This window comes from Rhinatrema bivittatum, chromosome 11, assembly GCF_901001135.1.
Source record: "Rhinatrema bivittatum chromosome 11, aRhiBiv1.1, whole genome shotgun sequence".
Classification (NCBI taxonomy): Eukaryota; Metazoa; Chordata; class Amphibia; order Gymnophiona; family Rhinatrematidae; genus Rhinatrema; species Rhinatrema bivittatum.
Window position 1 is genome coordinate 54,434,506 of NC_042625.1, and position 26,193 is coordinate 54,460,698.

At 43.6% G+C, this 26,193-nt stretch overlaps 1 protein-coding gene across 1 annotated transcript; it reads right to left on the minus strand.

The window, feature by feature from the left end:
* Positions 1-2,594: 2,594 nt before the first annotated feature.
* LOC115073046 (hydroxysteroid 11-beta-dehydrogenase 1-like protein A) lies at positions 2,595-14,364 on the minus strand. The gene is made up of 6 exons (XM_029571181.1): positions 14,209-14,364; positions 13,823-13,953; positions 7,558-7,669; positions 7,121-7,309; positions 3,635-3,778; positions 2,595-2,838 (listed from the first exon to the last, which is right to left on the minus strand). Exons 1-6 carry the CDS (start codon positions 14,309-14,311, stop codon positions 2,624-2,626), a joined length of 894 nt encoding a protein of 297 aa, XP_029427041.1. The 5' UTR covers positions 14,312-14,364; the 3' UTR covers positions 2,595-2,623.
* Between the last annotated feature and the right edge of the window lie 11,829 nt (positions 14,365-26,193).

The following is a 26,193-nucleotide window of genomic DNA, read 5'->3' on the forward strand; positions in this document are numbered from 1 at the left end:
AGACGGCCTATTCCTAGACATCGACAAAAGGAGCTAGTGCTGGGTGTCCATAAAGAGGACTTGAACAGAAGGCCTGTTTACATGGGCAATGAAAAAGGAGTCTGGTATCCGTATCAGGTTTTTAATGGACTATCAAATCTGGCTTCTTTCGTTGGTGTGCATGAATAGGCTGCCATTCAAGGTCTCTTTACGGATGCCCAACTCTGGCACCTTTTGTCGGTATGCAGGATGTGGCCGTCTGTTAAAGGCCTCTTATGGATGCCCAATTCCTGGACATCGATGATAGGAACTGGATTTGACCATCCATTAAAGACCGCTATTTACGGACATTTAAGACTTGGGCGTCCATCAACAAGCCTTTAACAGACACGCAATTCGTGTTTCATACTATCCTTGAAAACATGAGGCCTTTGCTTTGTTCTTTCCCATAACTACTTGGTTTTTTATTCATGCTATCCATGAGCCCTATTCCTTTGTCCTTACAATAATGCTGCTTTCCTTAAATGTCCATGCTATCCGTGAGGCTTTTTCCTTTGTCCTTCCAATAACTGCTGCTATCCTGATTGACAAATTGAAGAGTAGTAAATCACCTGGACCGAATGGTATACACCCCAGAGTTCTGAAGGAACTCAAAAATGAAATTTCGGACCTATTAGGTTACAAATATTTACTATCATTAAAATCATCCATTGTACCTGAAGACTGGAGGATAGCTAATGTAACCCCAATATTTAAAAAGGGCTTGCATTTGCTCCAGGGGCGATCCAGGAAACTGCAGACCGGTTAGCCTGACTTCAGTGCCAGAAAAAATAGTGGAATGTGTTCTAAATATCAAAATCACAGAACCTATAAAAAGACGTGGTTTAATAGAACAAAGTCAGCATGGCTTTACCCAAGGCAAGTCTTGCCTCACAAATCTTCACTTTTTTGAAGGAGTTAATAAACATGTGGATAAAGGTGAACCGGTAGATGTAGTGTACTTGGATTTTCAGAAGGCATTTGACAAAGTTCCTCATGAAAAGCTTCTAGGAAAAGTAAAAAATCAAGGGATAGGTGGCGATGTCCTTTCGTGGATTACAAACTGGCTAAAAGACAGGAAACAGAGAGTAGGATTAAATGGACAATTTTCTCAGTGGAAGGGAGTGGGCAGTGGAGTGCCTCAGGGATCTGTATTGGGACCCTTACTTTTCAATATATTTATAAATGATCTGGAAAGAAATACGACGAGTGAGGTAATCAGATTTGCAGATGATACAAATTGTTCAGAGTAGTTAAATCACAAGCAGATTGTGATAAATTACAGGAAGACCTTGTGGGACTGGAAAATTCGGCAATGAAATTTAATGTGGATAAGTGCGAGGTGATGCATATAGGGAAAAATAACCCATGCTATAGTTACACAATGTTAGGTTCCATATTAGGAGCTACAACCCAAGAAAGAGATCTAGGTGTCGTAGAGGATAACACATTGAAATCGTCGGTACAGTGTGCTGTGGCAGTCTAAAAAGCAAACAGAATGTTGGGAATTATTAGAAAGGGAATGGTGAATAAAACGGAAAATGTCATAATGCCTCTGTATCGCTTCATGGTGAGACCGCACCTTGAATACTGTGTTCAATTCTGGTCGCCGCATCTCAAAAAAAGATATAGTTGCGATGGAGAAGGTACAGAGAAGGGCGACCAAAATGATAAAGGGGAATGGAACAGCTTCCCTATGAGGAAAGACTAAAGAGGTTAGGACTTTTCAGCTTGGAGAAGAGACAGCTGAGGGGGGATATGATAGAGGTGTTTAAAATCATGAGAGGTACAGAACAGGTAGATGTGGATCGGTTATTTACTCTTTCGGATAATAGAAAGACTAGGGGGCACTCCATGAAGTTTGCATGTGTCACATTTAAAACTAATTGGACAAAGTTATTTTTCATTTAACGCACAATTAAACTCTGGAATTTGTTGCCAGAGGATGTGGTTAATGTAGCTGTGTTTAAAAAAGGATTGGATAAGTTCTTGGAGGAGGTTCATTACCTGCTATTAATTAAGTTGACTTAGAAAATAGCCACTGCTATTACTAGCAACAGTAACATGGAATAGACTTAGTTTTTGGGTACTTGCCAAGTTCTTATGGCCTGGATTGACCACTGTTGGAAACAGGATGCTGAGCTTGATGGACCCTTGGTCTGACCCAGTATGCATGTTCTTACCTGTCTATGCGATCTGTGAGGCCAGCTCTACATGGTAGGAATTGTTTGTGGAAAGCTATCTGAATTTGTTAGTGGGCTGTATTCCTTTTACCATGAATCACAAAGTTGTATTGTAACCGCCAATAAGAAGTCAACAATGGTTTTGCTTCCACCAAGTTGGCTGAGGCTAGTGCAGAGGCAGCGCTCGTAACCTCAGTTGTACATCTGTATGGGGTTTCTGTGGCCTCTGGTCAGGCAGGAAAAGGTGAAGACTGGGAACCCCCCCCCCCCCCCTGAGTAGTGGGGAATGAAAACTCTTGGCACCAGATCTCCACTCTGGTTCTGACTGAGCCAAAAGTCCAAAAGAGCTGTGGAAACTGAGGCTAAAATAAATCTGAAATTAAATAGAGGAAGTACTCAGCAGCCTTCTTTTACTATCAGGCTTACAGAATGTTCTCCAGGATATAGAAATGATCCAGCAGTTTTGCCAGGAGGTCAGGCACCCAGTCTCTGAAGAGCACTAGCAGCTTTGTGCTCCAGTAGGGATAAAAGACTTGTGGATATCGTAGGGCTCCGGCCTGCACCACTGCCTGGGCACATTCTTCCTTGGAAGCAGCTGTCATCTTCACCTTATCACCCACCTTCTGCACAGCATTGTCTAGGGAAACAGAGATCAGTCTTATACTTGTTCTTAGGCCCAGATGTAATAGAGTTTTTTCACAGTTTTTATGTTTGAGAAAAATGCTGGTTACATAATCTGGCCCTCATTTATTTAAAATAAATTATACCACACGATCTAAAATTCTTTGTTTCATGAAAGATCAAAGCCTTAACTTCCACTATCTGTTATACTCCCACCTGTGCTCCTCTCCAGTGTAGTAATGCTTCTCACCTGTGTTGGACTGTGGCCCTGACTCTGGTGAGCTGCTGAGACACATGAACTGTGGCCCTGTCTCCGGTTAGCTGTTGCCATATAGAGATCTTGGCCCTGCCTCTGGTGAGCTTGCTGCCACACAGGGACCATGGGCCCTGACTCTGGTGAGCTGCTGAGACACAGGAACTGTGGCCCTGTCTCCGGTTAGCTGTTGCCATATAGAGATCTTGGCCCTGTCTCTGGTAAGCTTCTGAGACATAGGAACTGTGGCCCTGTCTCCGGTGAGCTGTTGCCATATACTTGTTCAATGTAAACCGCTAAATGTTCAATGTAAACCGCTAATTGAAGCGATAGTTACGGTTCCTTAGCGATAGTTATGGTTCCTTGTAAACCGGGGTGATATGTATACTATACAGGAACCCCGGTATATAAATTCTTTAAATAAATAAATAAATAAATAAATAAATTAAATAAATAAAAAAATAAATATATATATATATCTTGGCCCTGCCTCTGGTGAGCTTGCTGCCACACAGGGACCATGGCACTATCTAAGGTGAGCTGCTGCCCCACTCCTCACCTGTGTTGATGTATCCTAGCACTGCAATTGTGATTGAGATATTCTTTGTTTGAAGAGAAAACTCTCTGCGGAGTGAGCTGTAGAATCCTTCCAAAGCAAATTTGGCTGCACAGTATGAGGTAGAGAATGGGGCTCCAATTCGACCTGAGTTTCATACATAGAAATTAACATGGTGTAAGCATGAGAGGAGATTGGTTAATAAGCAGTGACTGGGAAGAAGTGGGGTTGAGAGGTTATCATGCAGTGCCTGTCAGAGCAGGACTGAGGGGGGTTACCTTGCTTTGGGCGGGGCAAGGGGAGCCTTGGGAGTTATCAGGCCTGTTGATGGGCTGGGGAAACTATGGTCACATTGCAGTGGCTGTGGAGACAAAATGTTACTATACAGTGAATGAGAGTGGGGCACTATGAGATCACTGGGCAGTGGTTATGAAAAGGGGGGCTGATGAAGCATGTAAGATTACTTTGCAGTGGCTGTGAGGGATGTGAGATCACTATGCAATAGCTGTGAGGATCGGAAAGAAGTCCTGGTGTTACAGTGAGTGAATAAGTTGTAGATGTGGGGATGTGAGATCACTGTGTGGTGGTTGCGAGGAGGCTAATAATATCTTGTATATAAGTTACTCCTTTGTTTGTATGATATTATCACTTGACTCCATGAACATAGTGTTTTTGTTCCACTTTTGCCCCTCGTTCACACCCTTTGTTTTTTGTAATTTGTTAAGTTCTCTGTAAACCGATATGATGTACCCACGAATACTGGTATAAAAAAAAAGCCTTTAAATAAATAAATAATGTGGGGATGTGAGATCACTGTGCAATGGCTGTGAGGAGAGAGAAGTCCTGGGTTACAGTGAGTGAATAAAAAGATGTAGATCTTGACATTGAGATCACTGTGTGATGTTTGTGGGGAGGTAGATGTGGGGCTATGAGATCAATCCAAGATCACTGTGATTGTGAGGGGGTAGATATGAGGATATGAGATCACTGTGCGATGGTTGTGAGAGGGAAGCTGTGGGGATGTGAGATCACCGTGCAATGGTTGTGAACAGAGGGGAGAAGTCCTGGGGTTACAGTGAGTGAATAAGGTGTAGATGTGGGGATGTGAGATCACTGTGCAATGGTTGTGAGAGGGAAGCTGTGGGAATGTGAGATCACCGTGAAATGGTTGTGAACAGAGGGGAGAAGTCCTGGGGTTACAGTGAGTGAATAAGGTGTAGATGTGGGGATGTGAGATCACTGTGCAATGGTTGTGAGAGGGAAGCTGTGGGGATGTGAGATCACCGTGCACTGGTTGTGAACAGAGGGGAGAAGTCATGGGGTTACAGTGAGTGAATAAGGTGTAGATGTGGGGATGTGAGATCACTGTGCAATGGTTGCGAGGGGAGGAAGCTGTGAGCATGTGAGATCACGTGCAATGGCTGTGAGGAGAGAGAAGTCCTGGGGTTACAGTGAGTGAATAAAAAGATGTAGATCTGGGCATGTGAGATCACCGTGCAATGGCTGTGAGGAGAGAGAAGTCCTGGGTTACAGTGAGTGAATAAAAAGATGTAGATCTGGGCATGTGAGATCACCGTGCAATGGCTGTGAGGAGAGAGAAGTCCTGGGTTACAGTGAGTGAATAAAAAGATGTAGATCTGGGCATGTGAGATCACTGTGCAATGGTTATGAGGGAGGGGGAAGCTGTGGGGATGTGGGTTTACTATGTGGTGGTTGTAAGGACTCAGAGGTCCTTATACTTTTGTCTATGGAATACAAACTGATGGGAGTAGGGTCACTGCTAATTGATGTCTGTACATCTAAGATGGATTCAGTGATGATTTATGGCCATAGGAAGCTTGAGGAGATAAATTTACACATTAATTGTAAATGAATAGTTAGTGGCAGATAAGGACCAAAATGGGCCATCCATCTGCCCAGCAAGGAGAAATAGTAAACTCGAGGAAAATAGAAAATTTGGAGAACGAAACTAGTTATAAAAACCTCAGAGTGTTAAATTTCCCACGGGTCAAGTTAATTTCTCCTATGGAAAAATTTAAAAAATATATGCAGGAAAACCTACAAATTCCCATAGACACTATACTACCTATAACTAAGATCTTCTTCATTAATACTGGGAAGAAAACTAGGAATCAGAATCAAAAACAGAACAGAGATGAGCAACATCAAGATTTGGAAAATCTTACAGCTTTTCTGGAGCAGTTATCAGAAGAACATATTGAATTTCGGGGGATCCTGTATGTCAGATTTATGTTTTCTTCTGATAGAGACACTATAATGAGATTATTTCTCCAAAATAGAGAGAAGCTCTATCTCGGGCAAAAAATATGGATATACCCGGACATAACTAGGGCTACACAAATACATAGAAAAAGATTTCTTCAAATGACCCAGGAGGTAAAAGACTTGCATGCTCAGATGGTAGTTTATTACCCTAGTAAATGTGTAGTCAAACTAAATAATGAAAGATTTGTGTTCTTTGATCCTCCTGATTTGCATATATTTCTTGATTCTCATTCTTCTTAGAATATAGCGCTATCTGACCCAAGTACGGGAGAAGTTTAAAAGAAAAATGTTGTAATCTTCTTTATGCCTAAAATAATGTTTCTTTTTCTTCATATTGTTCTAGTTAGGATCTTGGATCTCCCTATTTCTTTATAACAGGTGAATAATTTCCTATGAGCAAAATTGAATTAATATTCTTGTTTAGAATTTATGCTTCCTGTGTTGGAATTGTTAATTATTGCTCTGATTATAGGAATATGATTGGCAAGCTTATATTGCTGTCTAAGATTGTAAAAACACATTATATATATTTTTTACAATTTTATTTTTTTTTTTTTTTTTTTACAGCACTGACATAATCCACTTTTCTATGTGGGCATCATCATCTTTAGCTTATTCTGCACTTAGCTGATGAAGCATAACCTATCGGTGCTATTCCAATTAAAAAAGTTTCGCCTTTAACTTTGGTTTTTTTTCACCTCTATTTTTCAGACAGTATTTAGGTCTACTCCAGAAGTAACAGCTAAGATTAAGCACTGAACAAGAATGTAGTAACATAGAAGATGACAGCAGACAACAAGCAAGTAGCCCATTCAGTCTGCCCACACTGCTAAGGTTATATCCCAGCTGCCGGCTGGAATGTGTGACAGATTCTAAGAGCTCTCCCCTTATCTTCCTCAGTTCTACTCTGCCATCTTGGGCAGATGAGCAAATTCCCCACTTAATTCACATCCAGCTCCCCTCTCTGCTTTGAGCAGCCACAAAGCTTTTGTAATGATCTCAATTGCTACCAATACTAGTTTTTGGGTACTTGCCAGATTCTTGGGACCTGGTTTGGCCTTTGTTGGAAATAGGATGCTGGAGTTGATGGATCCTTGCTCTGACCCAGTATGGCAATTTCTTATGTTCTTAGCATGGCCATATGCTAAATGTTCAGCCTCCCAGGTCCCCTGAAAAGCTATAGCACTTTGAAAGTTTTGTTACCACTCAAAGATGACATAACGATGATGCTGCCCTGAGACTCCTGGAGCAGACTCAGTGCTGCAGATGTCAGTTGTACATAGCTTAGGAAGTTCACAGTTATGGAGCTGCTCACTGCAGTCATATCTCCCTGGAACGGGCCAAAAAGCCCAACTCCCCCAACGTGGTTCAGAATCAAATAATCCAGGCCCCCTACAAAAGGAACAGCAAGAGCATCAGAAAAGGGAATACACTGGACCCAACGGAGCATTTAAAAGATTTCTACTTTAGAAAAGCTTTTAATTAGCTGTGCTGCAGTGGAGGAGAGTTGGCAGTAGAGCAGAAGTCTAGACAGGCAATGAGAAGCACCTTTTACCAACCAAAATTTGGGAAAAGACAGCATAAGAAGGCAGAGAAAGGAAGCTTTTGGAGAACTGAGGGAAAATGCTGAAAAATCTTACCTAGATATTTGTTTGTTGCATTAATGACACTCTGGGCCGAAGTAAGATTACTCATGTCAGACACAACATAATGGGCAGAACTGGCTCCCAGTCGCAGGCACTTTGCTGCCACCTGGAAAAAGAACTGTGTTTTGTTATGACTATTCCTCCCAAAGCTGAGGATATCTGACCTTAATCCCCAGAGATTTCCACCCCCCCCCCCCCGGGAAGGGCAGATGGGGTAAGAAAAAGATAAGTCTTTGGCAGTCACCCGATTTTGCCCGCTGTCCCCTCTCCCCCCTCCCCCAAACAAACCATTCCTGGGAAGAGACCTGCCTTATGATTACCTTTATACCTCTTCATTCCTCCCAGCAAATCCTGATAAAACTGACCCTGACATTATTCAACAACCATCCACAGAAACATGGCAGAAGGACCATCCAGCCTATCTAGTCTGCCCATCACTGCAAGTTCTGTCCCACCTTTAGAGATCCCCTGTGCCTCTCCCATACTTTCTTGGATTCAGATGCCATCCATGTCTGCTCCACCTCCAAGGGAAGACTGTTCCATGCATCCACCACCCTCTCTGTAAATAAAATGTTCCTTAGATTACTCCTGAGTCTACCCACTTTCACCCTCGGCCCATGATCTCTCGTTCCTGAGCCTCCTTTCCATTGAAAGTGGTCTGTCTCCTATGCATTGATATGAGTGAGACATTCAAATACCTTCAAGATATCTCTCACATCCTGACTTTCCCTAGGGTATACATACTTAGATCTTAAACAGGTCCATATTCAGTAAGCTGGGTAGTGGGACACGTTATCTGGCTAAAGATAGCCAAAAAGCTTGTCCCACATACATGGCGATACAGTGCACAGAACTGATTTGCACAGAAAAGCTGTGATATTAAGTTGGAGGCCCCAAAAGTAAAAAAAAAAAAAAAAAAAGTAAAAATTAAAAAAAAAAAAATTAAAAATTGGCCCGTGGGTCGGAAGATGGATGCTCAATTATGCTGGCGTCTGTTTTCCGATCCTGTGGCTGTCAGCGGGTTTGAGAACAGACACCAGCAAAAGTGAGCATCGGCTGTCAAACCCGCTGATAGCCGCCGCTCCTGTCAAAAAGGAGGCGCTAGGGACGCACTAGTGTCCCTAGCGCCTCCTTTTACTGTGGGCCCTAATTTGCATAGGCCACCCTCCTGAATCGCGCGCCCAGGAGAGTGGTCTGTGCGTGCGCCGGGAGAACGGGCGCTCGTCTACTCTCCCGTGCGTTTTTCCGAATCGGCCTGATATTTAGCAGGATAAATGTCCCATTGAATATACTCGCCTAAACTTATCCGGCTACATGTAACTGGATAACTTAAAAACCTAACCAGCTACATTTAAATATAACTGGTTAGGTTGTTAAGGTACCTAGTCTTGTGTGGCTAGGGTAACCAGCTATCTTAAAAAATATATCTGGTTAAGTAGCACAGTAACTAAAAAAATAACAAAGGTCGTTGCAGGCCAGCAACCCCTCCTCCCCAATAGGGTGTACATTGGGCCCACCAGGCCGAGCAAGCCTGGCATGACCGGGTGTGCATATTGTGCATTTGCACAGGGTGGCACACCGGAGGGGCAATGGCTGCTGAAGAGGCTGCAGGTCTGCCAGTGGAGTCCAATCCGCCAGCAGCTGAAGAGAAAGAGAGGCCGCCGGCAGAATTCATCCGCCGGCAGCCGAAAATAAGGAAATACCACGCTGCAGCAGTGTTCCCTGTAATCTGTGGCGTGTGCGCCCGCGCCCAACTTTTCCCTCAGGCATGTACAGCTTCAGCTCCAAACCCCCTGCCCCCTCCCCCAAGAGCAGGAAGTTCGGCCCGAAGAAAACAGAAGGCCGTGTACGTGTGTGTGTGAGAGCCTGTTTGTCTGTGTGTTTTGTGAAAGCTTGTGTGCAGGGCCGGCGGAAGCTCTAGGCGAACTAGGCAGTCGCCTAGGGCGCCAGCTTCCCGGGGGCGGCACTGCCCCGGTAAAATTAAGAGAGCCGTAGCCTGCCCCGGTAAAAATAAAAGAGCTGCATTAAGCCGCCGCCCCCCCCGATAAAAATAAAAGAGCTGCTGCCGGCAGCCCGCCCCTGCCCCGCGGTGCAAAAAAAAAAAAAAGCTGTTGCATCCGCGGCTGCCCTTTTCTTCTTCCCGCCCCCCCCCCCTGACCTGGAACAGGAAGTGATGCGCGGGAAGCAGTGGCGTAGCCACGGGTGGGCCTGGGTGGGCAGGTGCCCACCCAACTTAGACCCAGGCCCACCCAACTGGCACCAGAACTGCAAGGCTGTCGCGGGATCCCATCCCCGCGACAGCGAACAAGAGAACCCACGCCTCGCGCGCCATCACGGCACACATGGGGAAGCGCTGCTGCGGCCGTATGGCCAACCGGTCTTCCTGTTCGGGGGGGGGGGGGGGAGCGGAAGCGCCGCGCGCAGCTTCCGCTTCCTCCCCCCAATGCAGGAAGATCAGCTGCCTCTCCTGCTGCCACCCGTTCTCCTGCTATCTTCGGGCCAAACGGCCCGCCGAACTTCCTGTTTGGGGGTGGGGGGAGCGGAAGCGCTGCACACAGCTTCCGCTTTCTCCCCCCAAAGCAGGAAGATCAGCTGCCTCTCCTGCTGCCACCGGCCTCCTGCTATCTTCGGGCGTCGGGCCGTACTGCTCGCCAATCTTCCTGCTTGGGGGGGGGAGGGAGGAAGCGGACGTTGTGCGCTGTGCTTCCGCTCCCCCCCCCCCCCCGACAGGAAGTTCGGCGGGCCATACTGCCCGACGCCCGAAGATAGCAGGAGGCCGGTGGCAGCAGGAGAGGCAGCTGATCTTCCTGCTCTGGGGGAGAAAGCGGAAGCTGTGCACGTGCTTGAATGTGTATGTGTGGATGAGAATGGGAGTGTGTGTGGGTGAAAACTGGAGCCTGGGTATGTATGTGGGTGAGAATGGAAGCTTGAATATGTGGGTGAATGGGAGCTCGAATGTGTGTATGTGTGGTTGAGAATGGGAGCCTGGGTTTGTGGGTGGGTGAGAATGGGAGCTTGAATGTGTGTATATATGGGTGAGAATGAGAGCCTGGGTTTGTGTGGGTGGGTGAGAATGGAAGCTTGAATATGTGGATAAGAATGGGTGCTTGAATGTGTGTATGTGTGGGTGAGAATAGGACCTTAAATGTGTATATGTATGGATGAGAATGGGAGCTTGAATATGTGTGGGTGAGACTGGGAGCATGGGTTTGTGGGTGAGAATGGGAGTCTGGGTTTATGTGTGTGGGTGAGAATGGGTGCCTGGATGTGCGTCTGTGTGTGCATAAGAATATAAGCCTGGGGAGGGGTGAGAAAGTGAGAACTTGAATGTGAGCTTGGGGGGGGGGGCGAGAGCATATGAGAGTGACAGCTTGAGTGTGTGAGAGGGAGTCTGTGAGAGAAAGCGTGTGTGTGTGTGTGGAAGGGAAGAAGACAGTAATATAAGAAAGACACTGAAAAGGAATTAGGAAATGAGCTATAAGGGAAAAAATGGGAAAAAGAGACCAGGACCAACTGATTAGAAAAATACAAAGATCAGACAACAAAGGTAAAAATATATATCTATATTTTGAGATGTTAGCAATTTAAATATAAGCAACACAACCGCTCTCTCAAAATTTATGGACAGGTAGGAGCCGTGTATAAAATCGTAATAATAAGAAGGCTAAAGTACCACAAATCACCGTGAATTATGTTTGTATTATTAAGTAAACCTCATACTTAGGCGTAGATGTGAATGCTATGCTGCATAATTTGGCATTATTTATCAGTAAAAAAACAACTAGTAGACCTGCATGCCTACAGCCCACCCATGTTAACCTTGTGCCCACCCAAAAAATCAATTCTGGCTACGCCACTGGCGGGAAGGAGAAAGAGCCGTGCCGCATGAAAAAAATAGCGGCGACAGCAGCATCGGCCCCTGAGCAATTGAAGCAGCCGGTAATCGGGAAAGGAGTCAGCAGCACGAGCCTCCTGCGGCCGATGGGATTCTTCCTTCTTGGCGTGTGGGGGCTGGAGGAGGCTGCGGCAGCTACCATTTGTTCTCGGGGGGTGGGGGGTGGGGGGGGGGGGAAGTGAGTGAGAGAAAGAGAGAGAAGCAGCCAGCTAGCCTGTGTGTGATTGAGAGCCTGTGTGTAAGTGAGAGAATGTATTTGATCGAGAGCATGTGTGTGTGATTGAGAGAAACTGGTCAGAGAGCTGATGTATGTGTATATGTGAGAGACAATGAAAGTGACTGCTCAGAGAGATGACTGATGTGTGAGAGTGTGAGACAGTCAGGGATGTGACTGATGTGTGTGTGTGTGTGTGTGTGTGAAAGAGAGAAAAAGCATGGAAGTGAGAACTCTGGGTATGTGTGTGAGAAAGAGAAAGTGATTATGGGAATGAGAAGCCTGTGCACGTGGAGAGAACAAGCATGGGAGTGAGAGACTGGTGAGTGTGTGTGAGAGAGAAAAAGTGATTATGAGAGTGAGAAGCCCATATATGTAAGTGGAACACGGGCGTGGGAAGCCTGTGTGTGTATGGCATGAGAGAAACTGTTCAGGAAGGTGACTGGTGTGTTTGTCAAAGACTGTTTGGGAGGTGATTGGTGTGTGAGAGACAGAAACTGGTCATGGGGGCATGACTGGTATGGTGTGTGTGTGTGAGAGACATGGGCCCTAAGGAAGAGGACCATGAGTATAGAGCTTAGCCACTACTGCTGCTTCTGGTGTGTACTACAGCCTGCATAGAAGAGGAGTAAGAGAGCTGCTGGAGGGGGTAAGTAAAGATGGCTTTTTAAGTTTATTTTTCTTGATTGACTGCCATTTTAATTATTTAATATTATGTGATGTGTCTGCTTTTTTTGTTTGAGCAACAAGTATAGCTTTGGTTTATGTTTATTTTATTTATTTTTATTTATTTATTTATAAAAGAGTTTCTATACCGTCGATAAGACAAATCATCTCAATGGTTTACATGGCATAAAAATGTCAAATAAGTGTTCTGTTATAAATACAGACTTCGTTATTTTCATTAATGCACAATGTAAGTTAATTGTGTGTGGAGGCGGGGGGGGGGCGGCATAGCTGACATTTCGCCTAGGGCGCCTAATACCCTTGAACCGGCCCTGCTTGTGTGTGTGTGTGTCTGTTAGAGCCTATGTGTTTGTGAGTGTATATGTGTGTCTGTGTGAGTCTGCATGTATGTGTCTGTGTGTGTGTGCATGCACCTGTGAAAACCTATGTATCACATAAAGGCTCTCACAGGCATGCACACCTACACATTATGTATCTGTGAGGGAGAGTGAGCCTGTGTATGTGTGAGAGTGAGTCTGTATGTATGAGAGCATAGGCATGTATATGAAAAAGGGAGTGTGTGAGAAATGAATGTGGTATGTGTGTATCTGGATAAGTGCCTTTTCTTAAGTGGATAACTCTGAATTTATTCAGAGAAGTGCAAACATTTATTTGCATGTATTTTATAAATCTGCTATGAGGGCATATATAAGAAACTCCCTCAGAATACCTTAAGGGACCAGCCACAGCTATCTGGCCCAGTCCTCCTTAAGTCGTAACCCAGCAAGGGAGGATCCCTTCAGCCTAGAATAAGGAGGAATCCTATTCCTGGCCTTTTCTCAGTGAACAGAAATATTTGTTAAGCAATTCTACTTTCTCCTTGTCTTCATATTCCTCCCCTTCAGCTCTAAGTCTCACAATGCCATTTTTGCACTTTGTCCTATCACTACTATCTAAAAATAAGTCTTGTCCCCTGTTTTACCATGTTTCCTATTTTTTTCTTCTGTTTGACTTTTTGCATTCCTGAGTACTTTCCTAGCTTCTCTTAATTTTTCCAGATATTGTCACCTTTCTTGCTCTTTCTGCGATCTCTTGTAGTTTATGAATGCTAACCTTTACTCCCTTACCTTTTCAGTTACTTCTCTAGAAATCCATGTCTCTTTCCTCTTCCCTTTATTTACTTTCCTAACAAAAAGGTCAGTTGCCCTTATAATATCTCCTTTTAGTTTTGCCCACTGCCCTTCTACTTCCCCTAGATTTTCCCATCCAGCTAATGACTCCTTGAGGTACTCCCCCCATTTTAAGAGAGTTTTCCTGAAGTCTAGGACCCTCACCTTAGCATGAACCATAGCTTTCCAAATGTTGCCCTTTTTTTTCCCCATTTCCGTACAAGTATTTCATGTTTGTAGTTAATCCCCAAGCATTTCTGGAATTGATGACCTTAGCACAGTCTTCTGCTTAGAGGAATAACCTTGCACTGGTACCTCTTTGAGCTGCTTCTCTCTTCTGGCTGTAAGCAGCACATGGGCTCCCAGGCTTGCCAACTGATACGCGATCTGCTCTCCAATTCCTGTGCTAGATCCTGTCACCAGCACCCGTTTTCCCTGCACCAGCTCTGCAGGAGTAAAGGAACAGTACACAGCATGGGTTAGAAGAGTCTTGCTAATGGAGTGTGCCTGTCAGATCTCAGTGACACCAGTTCAGCAGAAGCCTCTTCTGTCAGGCAGTGACTTTTGTACTGTAACAGATATTACGGATGTGCTGTGCAGGGCAATAGATTCATTGTAGCCCCTGGAATACAACAGGCTGTTTCAAAACAAAAAAAAAAAACCAGGGAGCTCTCACCTGAAGAGATGTTATAATTTCTTACCTGGGGTCAGGGTCTTTTGGCGAGAGAAGTAATAAGCCCCCATTACCACACAGAGAGAGCAGAAGACAAGCTTGCCCACAGTCATGGTGCCTGGATGTGACATGGAGCAGTCACGCTCAGATTGCTCCTGGAGTCTCTGGAAAGACTGACTGCTCGGTCATTGACAGCTCTTCTTATCCTGATTCTTATGAAATGCGTCTGATAATGTCTGAAAACTAGCTCAATTATTAATCTGCAAGCAGTCAACACCTGAGGTCTAGGCTTCTCATGGGCTGAGAATAAGTAAACCTGAAATTCTAGAAACATATATAGTTCAGGTTTGTTCATGCAGGGATTTTTTTTTACAAGTATATCTGGGGGGGGGGGGGGGAGGGTTTTACAAAAATTATGAAGTCTATTTTCAGTTTCTGAATGGTTGGCAAAGTTAGCCAGATAAACTTAATCAGCTAATCTAGCCAGGATATTCAGTGGTGCAAGCCTGCAGCTGACTTACCCAGCTAACTTTTGCAATCCTAACATTATTCAGTTGTTAACCAGATAATGCTGAAACCTGTCGTTACTTATTTTTATTTATCCAAAAGGCTTGAATTCTGCAGCCTCTAATTGAAAGATATTTGGTGCAAAGTACAAAACTGTACACATAAAATTCTATAAACAGAAATATAGTAAATAAAACAAACCTATCTGGATATCTCTGCTCCATCCCGAAACGCCCTTGGACCGTCTCTCACATATTTGGATAAGACTTTAGCCAGCTAAAAACGTATCTGGCTATGGCCTGGATTTTCTATCGGCGCACAGCTTACTGAATTCCGCGATGGCGGGGGGGGCGGGCTTGTGAAAGCCGGCAGCGATCGCACCACCGCGGTGTTATCGCTGCCGGCTTTCGCACCCAATAGCGCCACCGTGAAAGGTGGTGCTATTGGGCGTGCTACTGGCGGCAATAACGGGTTTTACCTTATCGCCACCAGCGAAGTTACTGCCGTGTCCGCCCAGACACCGCCCTGACTCCTCCTCTTCCGGTCCCGACTCCGCCCCTATCAAGCTATCGCATGCGTAAAGGGACTTTTCGCGTGTGATACCGCTAGAAAATGACCCCCTATGTTAAGAGTGGTTAAACAAACTTCCTTCCCCTTCTCTGATTCAGATAGATGGAAATTAGAGAGAAAGTGTGCCATTGAATTGTCAATAGATTTTACCTGCGTTAAGTGCACTTAACGCAGGTAAATGGCTTTTGAAAATTGCTACAGTGGGAAGTAATTTTCAAAGGAGGTACACATGTAAATGTAACATACTATCAAAGCAATTTTCAAAAGCCATTTACCTGCATTAAGTGCACTTAATGCAGGTAAAATCTATTGACAATTCAATGATATATACTGTAGCAATTTTCAAAAGCCCACTTACATGGGTAAAGTGCATTTACATGTAAAAAAACAATTTTAAACATGTAAATACTTTTGAAAATCTGGCCTTTTGCTAGTAGAGCTTTTGTTGTACTGAGCATGTGCGGGAATTCCCACTCTGACATTGCCTCATGAGCCCCTTCACTCTTTCATCCAAGCAAAATATCCTATATTTTTTTCAATCTAAAAGTTGCCTCACTGCTTCAGCAGCTTCACAAATAGAAGATTTTTTTCCTCACGTTAGGAAAGAAGAATGCCACAGTAAGTGATTTTAAGGACTGCATCTGAGGCAGAAAAATGTCCATTACAGTTGGACATGAGCTTTATTACATTTGCCTGGATCCTGATCATGATCAGGAGAATTGTTAAAACTGGATAGATGTCCCTGTGTATATATATATATATATATATATACAGATTGCTACTCCGTAGCGGGGGGCATGATAGATTGCTATCTTAATAGTGAAGTACTATATACCTATTGCCAACTCTTCTTCCTTGAAGAGTTGATCCATAACAGATTGCTACTCCTTAGCAGATTGATACAGCTAGCTACTTCCTTTCCTTACAGGAGTATCTACAGCAGTTCGCTAACAGAATTATAGATAGCTAACTCCTCCCCTCTGGAGGAGCAGGTCATGTCATATCGCTACTCCTTCCCCTTTCAGGAGCACAGCAGAACAGCTTGCCAACTCCGCCCTCCTAGCGGAGTGAGCAACAGCAGATTACTAACTCCTCCCCTCTGGAGGAGGTGAGCGTAACAGATTTCTAGCTCCGCCCCTTTGGAGGAGAGCGTAACAGATTGCTAGCTTCCTAGCAAGTCTATAACAGATTGCTAACTTGCTAGCCAGTCTGCAACAGTTAACAAAAAGATCTCTGATATAATCAAGATCCCCGATCTACACCCCAAAATAATTTCTGTTGGTCTACTGACAAAGTAGTAATAAAAGGCTTCAAAATTTTATAGAAATTAGCATAAGTCTTATAAATTCCTAGAGAAGTACTAAAACCCATAGAAACGAACTAAAAGAACTTGTTTTTCCACATCATAAAATCCACTTAACCAATTAACCATAATACATTTTTTAGCCATCAAAAATGTTTTTGGCCATAAATACTTTCTGACTTTCTGCCTACCTGGAATACATTGCCAGAGGATGTGGTTACAGCAGTTAGAGTAACTGGGTTTAAAAAAGGTTTGAATAAGTTCCTAAGAGGATAAATCTATAAACTGCTATGACGGTAATTAATAAGCAATAGTAGCTTGTGATCTATCTAATGTCTGGTTACTTGCCAGGTACTTGTGACTTGGATTGGCCACTGTTGGAAACTGTTGATGCATATAGAGAAAAATAACCCATGCTATAATTACACAATGTTGGGTTCCATATTAGGTGCTACTACCCAAGAAAGAGATCTAGGCATCATAGTGGATAACACATTGAAATCGTTGGTTCAGTGTGCTGCGGCAGTCAAAAAAGCAAACAGAATGTTGGGAATTATTAGAAAGGGAATGGTGAATAAAATGGAAAATATCATAATGCCTCTGTATTGCTCCATGGTGAGACCGCACCTTGAATATTGTGTACAATTCTGGTCCCGCATCTCAAAAAAGATATAATTGCGATGGAGAAGGTACAGAGAAGGGCTACCAAAATGATAAGGGGAATGGAACAGCTCCCCTATGAGGAAAGACTAAAGAGGTTAGGACTTTTCAGCTTGGAGAAGAGACGGCTAAGGGGGGATATGATAGAGATGTTTAAAATCATGAGAGGTCTAGAACGGGTAGATGTGAATCGGTTATTTACTCTTTCGGATAGTAGAAAGACTAGGGGGCACTCCATGAAGTTAGCATGGGGCACATTTAAAACTAATCGGAGAAAGTTCTTTTTTACTCAATGCACAATTAAACTCTGGAATTTGTTGCCAGAGGATGTGGTTAGTGCAGTTAGTATAGCTGTGTTTAAAAAAGGATTGGATAAGTTCTTGGAGAAGTCCATTACCTGCTATTAAGTTCACTTAGATAATAGCCACTGCCATTAGCAATGTTAACATGGAATAGACTTAGTTTTTGAGTACTTGCCAGGTTCTTATGGCCTGGATTGGCCACTGTTGGAAACAGGATGCTGGGCTTGATGGACCCTTGGTCTGACCCAGTATGGCATTTTCTTAATGTTCTTATGTTCTTAAGACCCTTGGTCTGACCCAGTATGGCATATCTTATGTTCTTATGAGATATATCCTTAAGTATAGATTTTAGGTATTTTAGAATGCAGATGGCAGCTGAAAATACCTGTGATTATGCCTAAAAAAATGTACAATAGTTTTACAAAATTGTTGAAGTTTCAGACTCACCAGGTTTGATTGGTTTGATACACTGCATCATCATAAAAAATCAAGGACCCACATCACTAAAAGTGGGGGTAGGATGTCATTCATGATGGTGTAAGAATATTTTCCCTTTGGTGCTGTATGTTACTCAGTGGAAAAAAGGCACACAATAATTATATATATATATATATATATATATATATATATATATACACACACACATATATAGTCTGGTAAAAGCAATGGTTATGATAAAATACAATATATGCAATGGTAATAATCTGATAAGCATACTGTGATTATATAGGACCACATGAGAATTGCCTACAAGAGAAAAAGAGAGAAACAAAACAGAAAGTATGTATAAGGATATGTCTTTGGTGATTGTTCTGCAGATAATCTTCAGTCCTCTCAATGGTCCCTTTCAATCAGGTATGGTAGCTCTAGAGAGGGTGCATGGCCAGCTCTCCTGGTGGAGCTCATAGATATTAGATAATAAAAGGCTGGATGTGCCGGGGAGAGCAGCTTGAGAGCGATCAGAGAGTCCATGTCCAGCTCTTTCCGCCGGCTCTTCACAATGTGCTACTGAGAATGATGATTAATTGCTTCTAAACTCAATGCATATCTCATGAAAGGATGCAAGGTTTGATGCTCCAGACTTTTGCAGTATCAGTTCTCTACAGCATTTGGAGATGATTAATTTTAGTTTTTCCCAACATAGGTTCAGTGGAAGCTGTGGGGAAGCCTTCTGTTTCCTCTGTCCTAGCCTCAGCCAGCAGCAGCCATTGTAGAGAATCATGCTGAGCACTGGCTGTTAGGAAGGGGGTTTACAGCTCCTGCAGTCCCAACTTCTCAATAGAAATTTAAGCCTTAGGGATTTGAAAATGCAGTGTAACTCTTATTTAACAGGTTTGTTTGCAATATGTAAAGAGAACCATTATGGTGACTCCTCCTCCACTGTCCAGGCATGAGCTAAGGATACTAAACTGTAAGAGGTGAGAAAGATTTCAAATACAACTATGCATATGAGGACATTTGAGAGCATGGGGCAGAGACATTTCATATGCCGAAACCATAGATACACATTCTTTTTACTTAGACCAGGGATGGCGAACTCCAGCCTTCGAGTGCCACAAACAGGCATGCACTTCCTCCACTGTATGCAAATCTATCTCATGCACATTCATTGTGGATATCCTGAACACCTGGTCTGTTTTTGGCACTCGAGGACTGGAGTTCGCCATCCCTGACCTAGACCATAGTGAAGTGATATTGCAGACAGCCTATCATAAAAGGTTTGTCTTTTTGTGGATAATATCAAATATGCAACAGGGTAGACACCATGGAATTGGTAAAAAAATGTGAAGAAGGAGATAGAGTCTGACAGCTACAACTGAATGCTAAGAAATGCAGGGTCATGAATTGGGTTGCAAAAGCCCAAGGGAGCAGAACAGTGTAGGACAGGGGTGGCCAACTCTGGTCCTTGAGAGCCACAAACAGGCCTGGTTTTCAGGATATCCACAATGAATATGTATTAGATAGATTTGCATACAATGGTGGCAGTGCATGCAAATTTATCTCATGCATATTCATTGTGGATATCCTGAAAACCAGACCTGTTTGTGGCTCTCCAGGAGCAGAGTTGGCCACCCCTGGTATAGGGGGTGAAGTTGTGTGCACAAAACAAGAATGGAAGCTGGGGATGATTATATCTGATGATCTTAAGGTGGCCAAACAGTTTAAACTTTTTATTTTAATAACCCATGCAAACAGCCAATCCAGTATCAAATCTCAATAATAAGAGAAATCTGGCAAAGATTAACAGAGCACTAAAGAAAGGGGAGTACACAAGACAAATAGGTTTAATGGTCCACATTAAGGAACAGCACATAACCATGCATCACACAAATCCAGGATAAAAGGTACCCAAACAGGTAGGTAAAGTGAGGGAAAAAGCCAGGAAGATGCTTGGTTGCAGAGGGAGAGGAATAGCCAGCAGGAAAAAAAGAGGTATATTGTACAATTCTGAAGACTGCACTTCGAAAAGGCTATAAATGGGATGAAGCTGGTCCAAAGAGTAGCTACTAAAATGGCCAGAAGTCTTCATTATAAAATGTATGGGGACAGAATTAAAGATTTAAACATATACATCATAGAGGGAAGGAGAGAAAAGAAGATATGATAAAGACATTTAGATACCTCCAAGGAATAAATGCAAAGGAGGCTCTAGAGCAAGGGGTTATGGGATGAGGATGAAAGAGGATAGACTCAGGAGTAATCTAAAGAAATATTTTGTGGTGGATGTGTGCAATAGCCACTCTGCAGGTGATGAAGACAAGGACAGTATCTGATTTCAAGAAAGCATGGGACAAGCATAGAGGATCTCTAAAGGAGAGGAAGGGAATATAAAGCTGAGCAGATGATATGAATGGGTCATATGGTCTTTATCTACTATCATGTTCTCTTCTTCTAAGTGCTGTCTATTTAGAACTCTAATCTGTATTTCCTGCCCCTTATTTTCTGCAGGCTATCTGATAAAATTTCTTATTCCAGTGACCTAACAGAAGGTCTTGTTTTTAGTCCAAGCTCCTGGCCAGTAATCACATGAAGTGGCTTCACTGCACAGGCATCGAGAGATGGGTCATTTACAAACTGAAAATGCTAGCATCTCAGGGTGACTTGATCCATGACCTCCTTAAAGATGCTGGATATTTGAGCTTTCTGGCTGCCAGAGTAAACTCCTGAATCCCTGTTCTCTTTAGGGGAATCCCTATGATGTGCCTCCTTCCATCCTTATTAAATAGGATTGTCCTCTGGAACTTCTCTGGTGCACCTTCCAGTCTTTTCACTGAGAAGGAGATCCCCACAGACTCTGACAAATTGCTGAGGTTGATAGGTCTCCAGGGGGAACTCCTCTGAAATCTCCCGCGATAGTCAGATGTCCAGCTTCAGCCTTTAACATTGCTTTGCTGACCAAGTTTCACAGCATAACAAGTTCAGAAGATGGAGAAACAGAGAATGAAAATTCAGGTTTTGAACTCCAACAGGGACACCTTAAGCCTCTTCTCTTCCTTTCTCTGAATAAAACTGCAGCAGAAGATCCAGGGCTCTACATTCAAATGAGAGCCAGAGAGCCTATTACAATGGCAATATATGAACTATTTTTTTAAATTTACATTTATTTTCCATCTCTACAACCCGCTTAGATGAACTGCAAATTTCAAACATCATAATTATACAAACTGTTATAGTAACTCTTATGCCAAAAATGAATCTGTGCCACATAGTAAGAGGTAAGAAAACATGTCAGCTGGCCAGCATGTGCTCAACTAAAAGTGCAGATTTTTATGGTAGCAGAAAACTGTAAGTCAGATAACTTTGTGAGGTGATATCCATAACATCCCAAGCCATCTCTGCATGGTTTTAACAAATACATGAGAAAAAATATACTTGGAACAAAATGTTTCACTGCAGAACTGCACCAGCAGTGAAACATGGGGAGAAGAGGGTGAAGGGGCTTTAAGAAATGGAGCAAGAAATGAGTTTTACTAATTTTTAATAAATCAAAATCCAATTTTATTTTATAAACTACTAATCCTCATAAACCAAGAGCAGCATGTAGAACAATATATAATAAATTCATACACTAAAACACATATCAAACCCAAATTTAAACAAATCACAATAAAGATGAGTTGCTTGCCTGTAACAGGTGTTCCCCCAGGACAGCAGGATGTAAGTCCTCACACATGGGTGACAGCATCAGATGGAGCTCCAGTCTGGAATTTTGATCTCAAAGATTCTAGAACTCTTGGACATGCGCTACTGAGCATGTGCAGCTGTACTCATCACCTTGCCCCCTAGGTAGAGTCCCTCAGGCCATGATATAGCTAATACATGGAGAAACCAACTCCCAGGGAGGCGGGTGGGCTTTGTGAGGACTAACATCCTGCTGTCCTTGCAGAACACTTGTTACAGGTAAGCAACTCTGCTTTCTCCGAGGACAAGCAGGATGTTATTCCTCACACATGGGTGAATCCCAAGCTATAGGCTATCCGAGCAGGACAAAGTGGGAAACCTCACCATGCTGAAAGCACCATCTCTCTCCCTATTGCCTATGAGACAGCTGACTCACAAAGGGATCTAGGCGGGAAAAGAATTGGGTTCTATAAAGAGAAAACCATAGAAACGACTGAAACACTAAACCCCCATGTGTAGAGGGGCACCTAAGGCAGAGGAGTGATGTGAGTGCTAGCAGAAACAAACTCTGCATCACAGAAAACATTACAAGCAGGGTTTCGGGTCAGGAAACCCTGATAATGACAGTAGGCCTAGAAACTCCTGGATACAGGAAAAGGTCTAGAGATGTAAACAAAAGAAGGACTCTTGGACAAAGACCGCATAGTTTCTTTTGATACAAGACAACCGAAAAGCAAACTGCAGTTTGCAGAGCTCTCATCTCACCTGCAGATGAGAGCTCCCCAGAAAGAAATTGCGATCCACTGGTATCCAAAGGACAGAATGCAGTCTGCAGTTTGCAGAGCTCTCATCTCACCTGCAGTTTGCAGAGCTCTCATCTCACCTGCAGATGAGAGCTCCCCAGAAAGAAATTGCGATCCACTGGTATCCAAAGGACAGAATGCATCTGCAGAAGTGTGCCCATGTTTGGCTGATAGGCACAAATGGTTAGAAAAACCCAAGCAACGCTTGGAAGAATAATCAGCAACAATGGCAGGGTCTGTGACAGACCCTACGAGCCAAAGCACCAGACATAGCTGACCATGCAGGACAGCATCAAGAGTTTCAGGAGATGAAAGGCAAACCCTGAATGGGATCACTAGCCCAAACCCTGAGCAAGGAGATAAGTTAGGCCTGAAACTCTCCTACACTGCACCCTGTCAAGGGCAGGGCTATACATCCCTGTTTACAGGATAGTTCAGGTGAGCAGGAAGGCACGTTGGACAATCTAGTGAAGTGAGAAAAGCTAAAGGCAGTACTTACCAGAAATTGGCGAAAATATAGGGAAAGAGTGGTGTATCTTTTCCTGCAGATAAACACTAAGATATACCACAAATGCCCTACTTTTCCTCCCCTCAACATGCCAACCTGAAGTCAGGAGTGGGACAGCAGGATGATCCTCAGTGCCCTATCAGGACACAGCAAGGAGCCTGGAGGGCACCATACCACTGTGCCTGGATGCCTCGGCGTCCTGGGGTGCCTTGAGTTGCTGGTGACTTTGGTGATCGATCTGTCGAAATCCCTTCGCCCGAGGGCTTCAGTGGCACTCAAGGGCTCTCAAGAGCCCCAGTGGTCGATGGTCTTGAGGACGACCAGGGCGCACGACGACGATCCTTGTGCCTCGTTAATGGTGCTTCACCTCGTTGAGAGCAATGAATGGAATTGGTGGCCAACATACCCAATGGCCTCCATGGTGGCCCCACACATCGAGAGCATTGATGGGATTGAAGAGCTCCATACTGTGAGGGCATTGAGGCCCTGCACCTTGATGGCATCAAGGCCATACACATTGAAGGCATTGAGGGCGGCTCCGATGGCATCAAGGGGGGCCATGGTGCTTGATGGCAGTCCTGGTCCCTGACACTAGAGATTGGTGCCATTATTCTACCACATTGAGGCCCAAGGCACTCGATGAATCTGATGCATCGAGATGATGCCTACAGCACAGAAGGCCCTTATGGCAGCGAGGGTGGTCATGCACCTTGATGGCATTGAGGGTTCTACAGCACCTCGACAGCATCCAGGGTGACCATGGCGATCAATGGCAGTCCTGGTCCCCGACGTGGTCCTGTCATCGACACATTAGATCAACGGCACGCTGATCACAGACGTGCACGGGCAACCGTCACTAGGCATGGAACCAAAGATGCAGCAGCAAGCTGCTTGCCCAGGCTCCTGCTCACCCTTTTTCTCAAGGAAACTGCACTGCCATCACAGGCAAGCAGGAGGGGAGGCTCCATTGTTCAGGGCTTCTGCCCATGGAGACTAGTTCCTTTGAATGTGGGGAGGATGAGCCCTGCCCCCCCCCACAGGAATGGGTGTGGTCCTCGATCGCTCCACTGTTTAAACCTCCATCAATGCCGATCAATTGGTGAAATGATATGGAACTCCTGCCTAGGCAGAACTCAGCCCATTCCCTAGGCTCAGCAGCCATCACGGATCATACATGGACTGTATTCAGTCAGTCCTGCCAGCACCTGACAAAGGTACAAAAACAGACTGAGCAAGGAGAGGACACAGATGCTAAACTGCAGGTAAGGTATTTATTTAATAAGGGATAGAAATAGACTCTGCCAAACTGCACAGCAACTAAGGCCTGCCATGCGGCTGGCAGACAGTGGAAAGAAGAGGAAAAAGGAAAAGAAAATGAAAATGAAACTACCATAAGGGAAAGGAAGAAAACCAGCTGCAGCTCTAGAAAAAATCACTTACAAAATTGAGGATAGAGCAAAGCTGAATACTGTGACACACACGGCTCCTGCGACTACAATGCTCCGCGGAAAAAAAAGAGACTGAGGGACTCTGCCTAGGGGGCAGGGTGATGACTACAGCTACACAGGCTCAGTAGGGCATGTTTGAAAGTTCTAGAATCTTTGAGAGCAAAGTTCCAGACCGGGCTCCATCCGATGATGTCACCCATGTGTGAGGTCTACCATCCTACTTGTCCTCGGAGAAAAATATTAAATACATTAGAAAATAAAAACAAGAAACATCAGGAAATATTCCCAATAGTGACAACCATATTCTGATAGCACCAAAAGAAACACAGAAGTGTCTTAATAAAATCTAGATGTAAATCGTCATTTATACATTTCTATGTAGGGGAGGAAGAGAGAAAAAAGTTAAAGACAATGGCATATCCCTAGCATGTAATAAATGCTATATTTAAGGATATGAAACCCTGGAAAGCATGCCATTTCCATTAGCTGACTTAATTAAATGCCTGCTCAAACAACGAGGCTTTTACTTTTCCTTAAACCCTAATAATCCTCAATGAAATGGCAGTTATTGCAGAGCTCCAGTGCCACACACTGAGACAGCTCCCTGATTAGTGCATTGTAAATAGCTTCTTCTGCAGAACAAAAGGCTCATACAAGTTTATAATCCACTAGATGAGATCTGAGATACTTTAGTGCAAGTCTATTTAAAGCCTTAAATCTTAACAATAAGATTTTATGTTTTGAACAAATCTCAATTGGAAACCAATGCAGTACACAGAGAAGTGACAAGATACTTTCCTATGACTGGATCCTGTAAACAGTCTAGCTGCTATATTCTGGATTAGTTGGAGGTTCTTTATGCTGAGAAGGGGGTTTTCATGGTAGCATTGTTCAGATGTTGAAGTAGGTAAGGTTTGGTGGCACAGGGTAATGGCCACGAAGTCTCTGAAACTGTTTATTTATTGCTGTTGGGAAGGCAGGATCCAAACAGGTTGTCACTGACAAAGACCAGAATAGCTCCTCTTCTTTTCTTAGGTATGCTGGGGATGTAGGGTGGTTTTAACAATGTGCTATTGTTGAGTGGGTGGGTCAATAGTTCTGTCCAATCTCAGAGTAAGGGAATTTGAACCAAGCCCCTGCTATTAATGCTTATTATAATTTGTTGATACATCTAAAAATACAGCATAAAAATCAGTATTATATATTATATGATGTATTGCTATATATTGTATTATTTTCAATGTTTTGTAAACTGCTTTGGGTTGAACTTTTGTTCAAGAAATGAGATACAGAAATGTAACATAACTTAACTTTTTAGGCAGATCTACCAGCAACAAATTACAGTAATCCAGCCAGCAGAAAATAAAAGCATAGATCAGAGTAACAAAAGCTTTCTGGTCTAAATATGGATGAAGATAAAAGTCTCTGTAACTGAAGGAACAATTCTTTTGTCTTTTATCATAGACATTGCGTATTGTTAGCAACTGAGCCTTGTAAGTTACCAGCAGGATCTCAAGATTCAGGAGTCAGTCAACTCTTTATTAACCATCAACTTTACACATACATGTGATATTTTTCTTTCCCTGCTGGTAGGGGCTCAGCTATTCTTTGATTTGTTAGTGCACATATGTCTTAGTTCAATGTCTCAGGTACATGCTTATTAGTCTACCACTTTTTAAATACATTTTCTAAGTCTAGTTTTAAAAAGCCATAGTAAAAGTTTGACACATTTGATAGTGCTTAACATTAAATGCATTTTTGCAAATGTATTGCAATAAATCATTACCTAC

Coding starts and splice junctions, on each gene's coding strand:
- LOC115073046 (XM_029571181.1), bottom strand. CDS start 14,311: ATGTCACATCCAGGCACCATGACTGTGGGCAAGCTTGTCTTCTGCTCT. Junction 13,954..14,208: donor CCAAAAGACCCTGACCCCAG/GTAAGAAATTAT, acceptor TTACTCCTGCAG/AGCTGGTGCAGGGAAAACGG. Junction 2,839..3,634: donor GCTAGGATACATCAACACAG/GTGAGGAGTGGG, acceptor CTGTTTCCCTAG/ACAATGCTGTGCAGAAGGTG.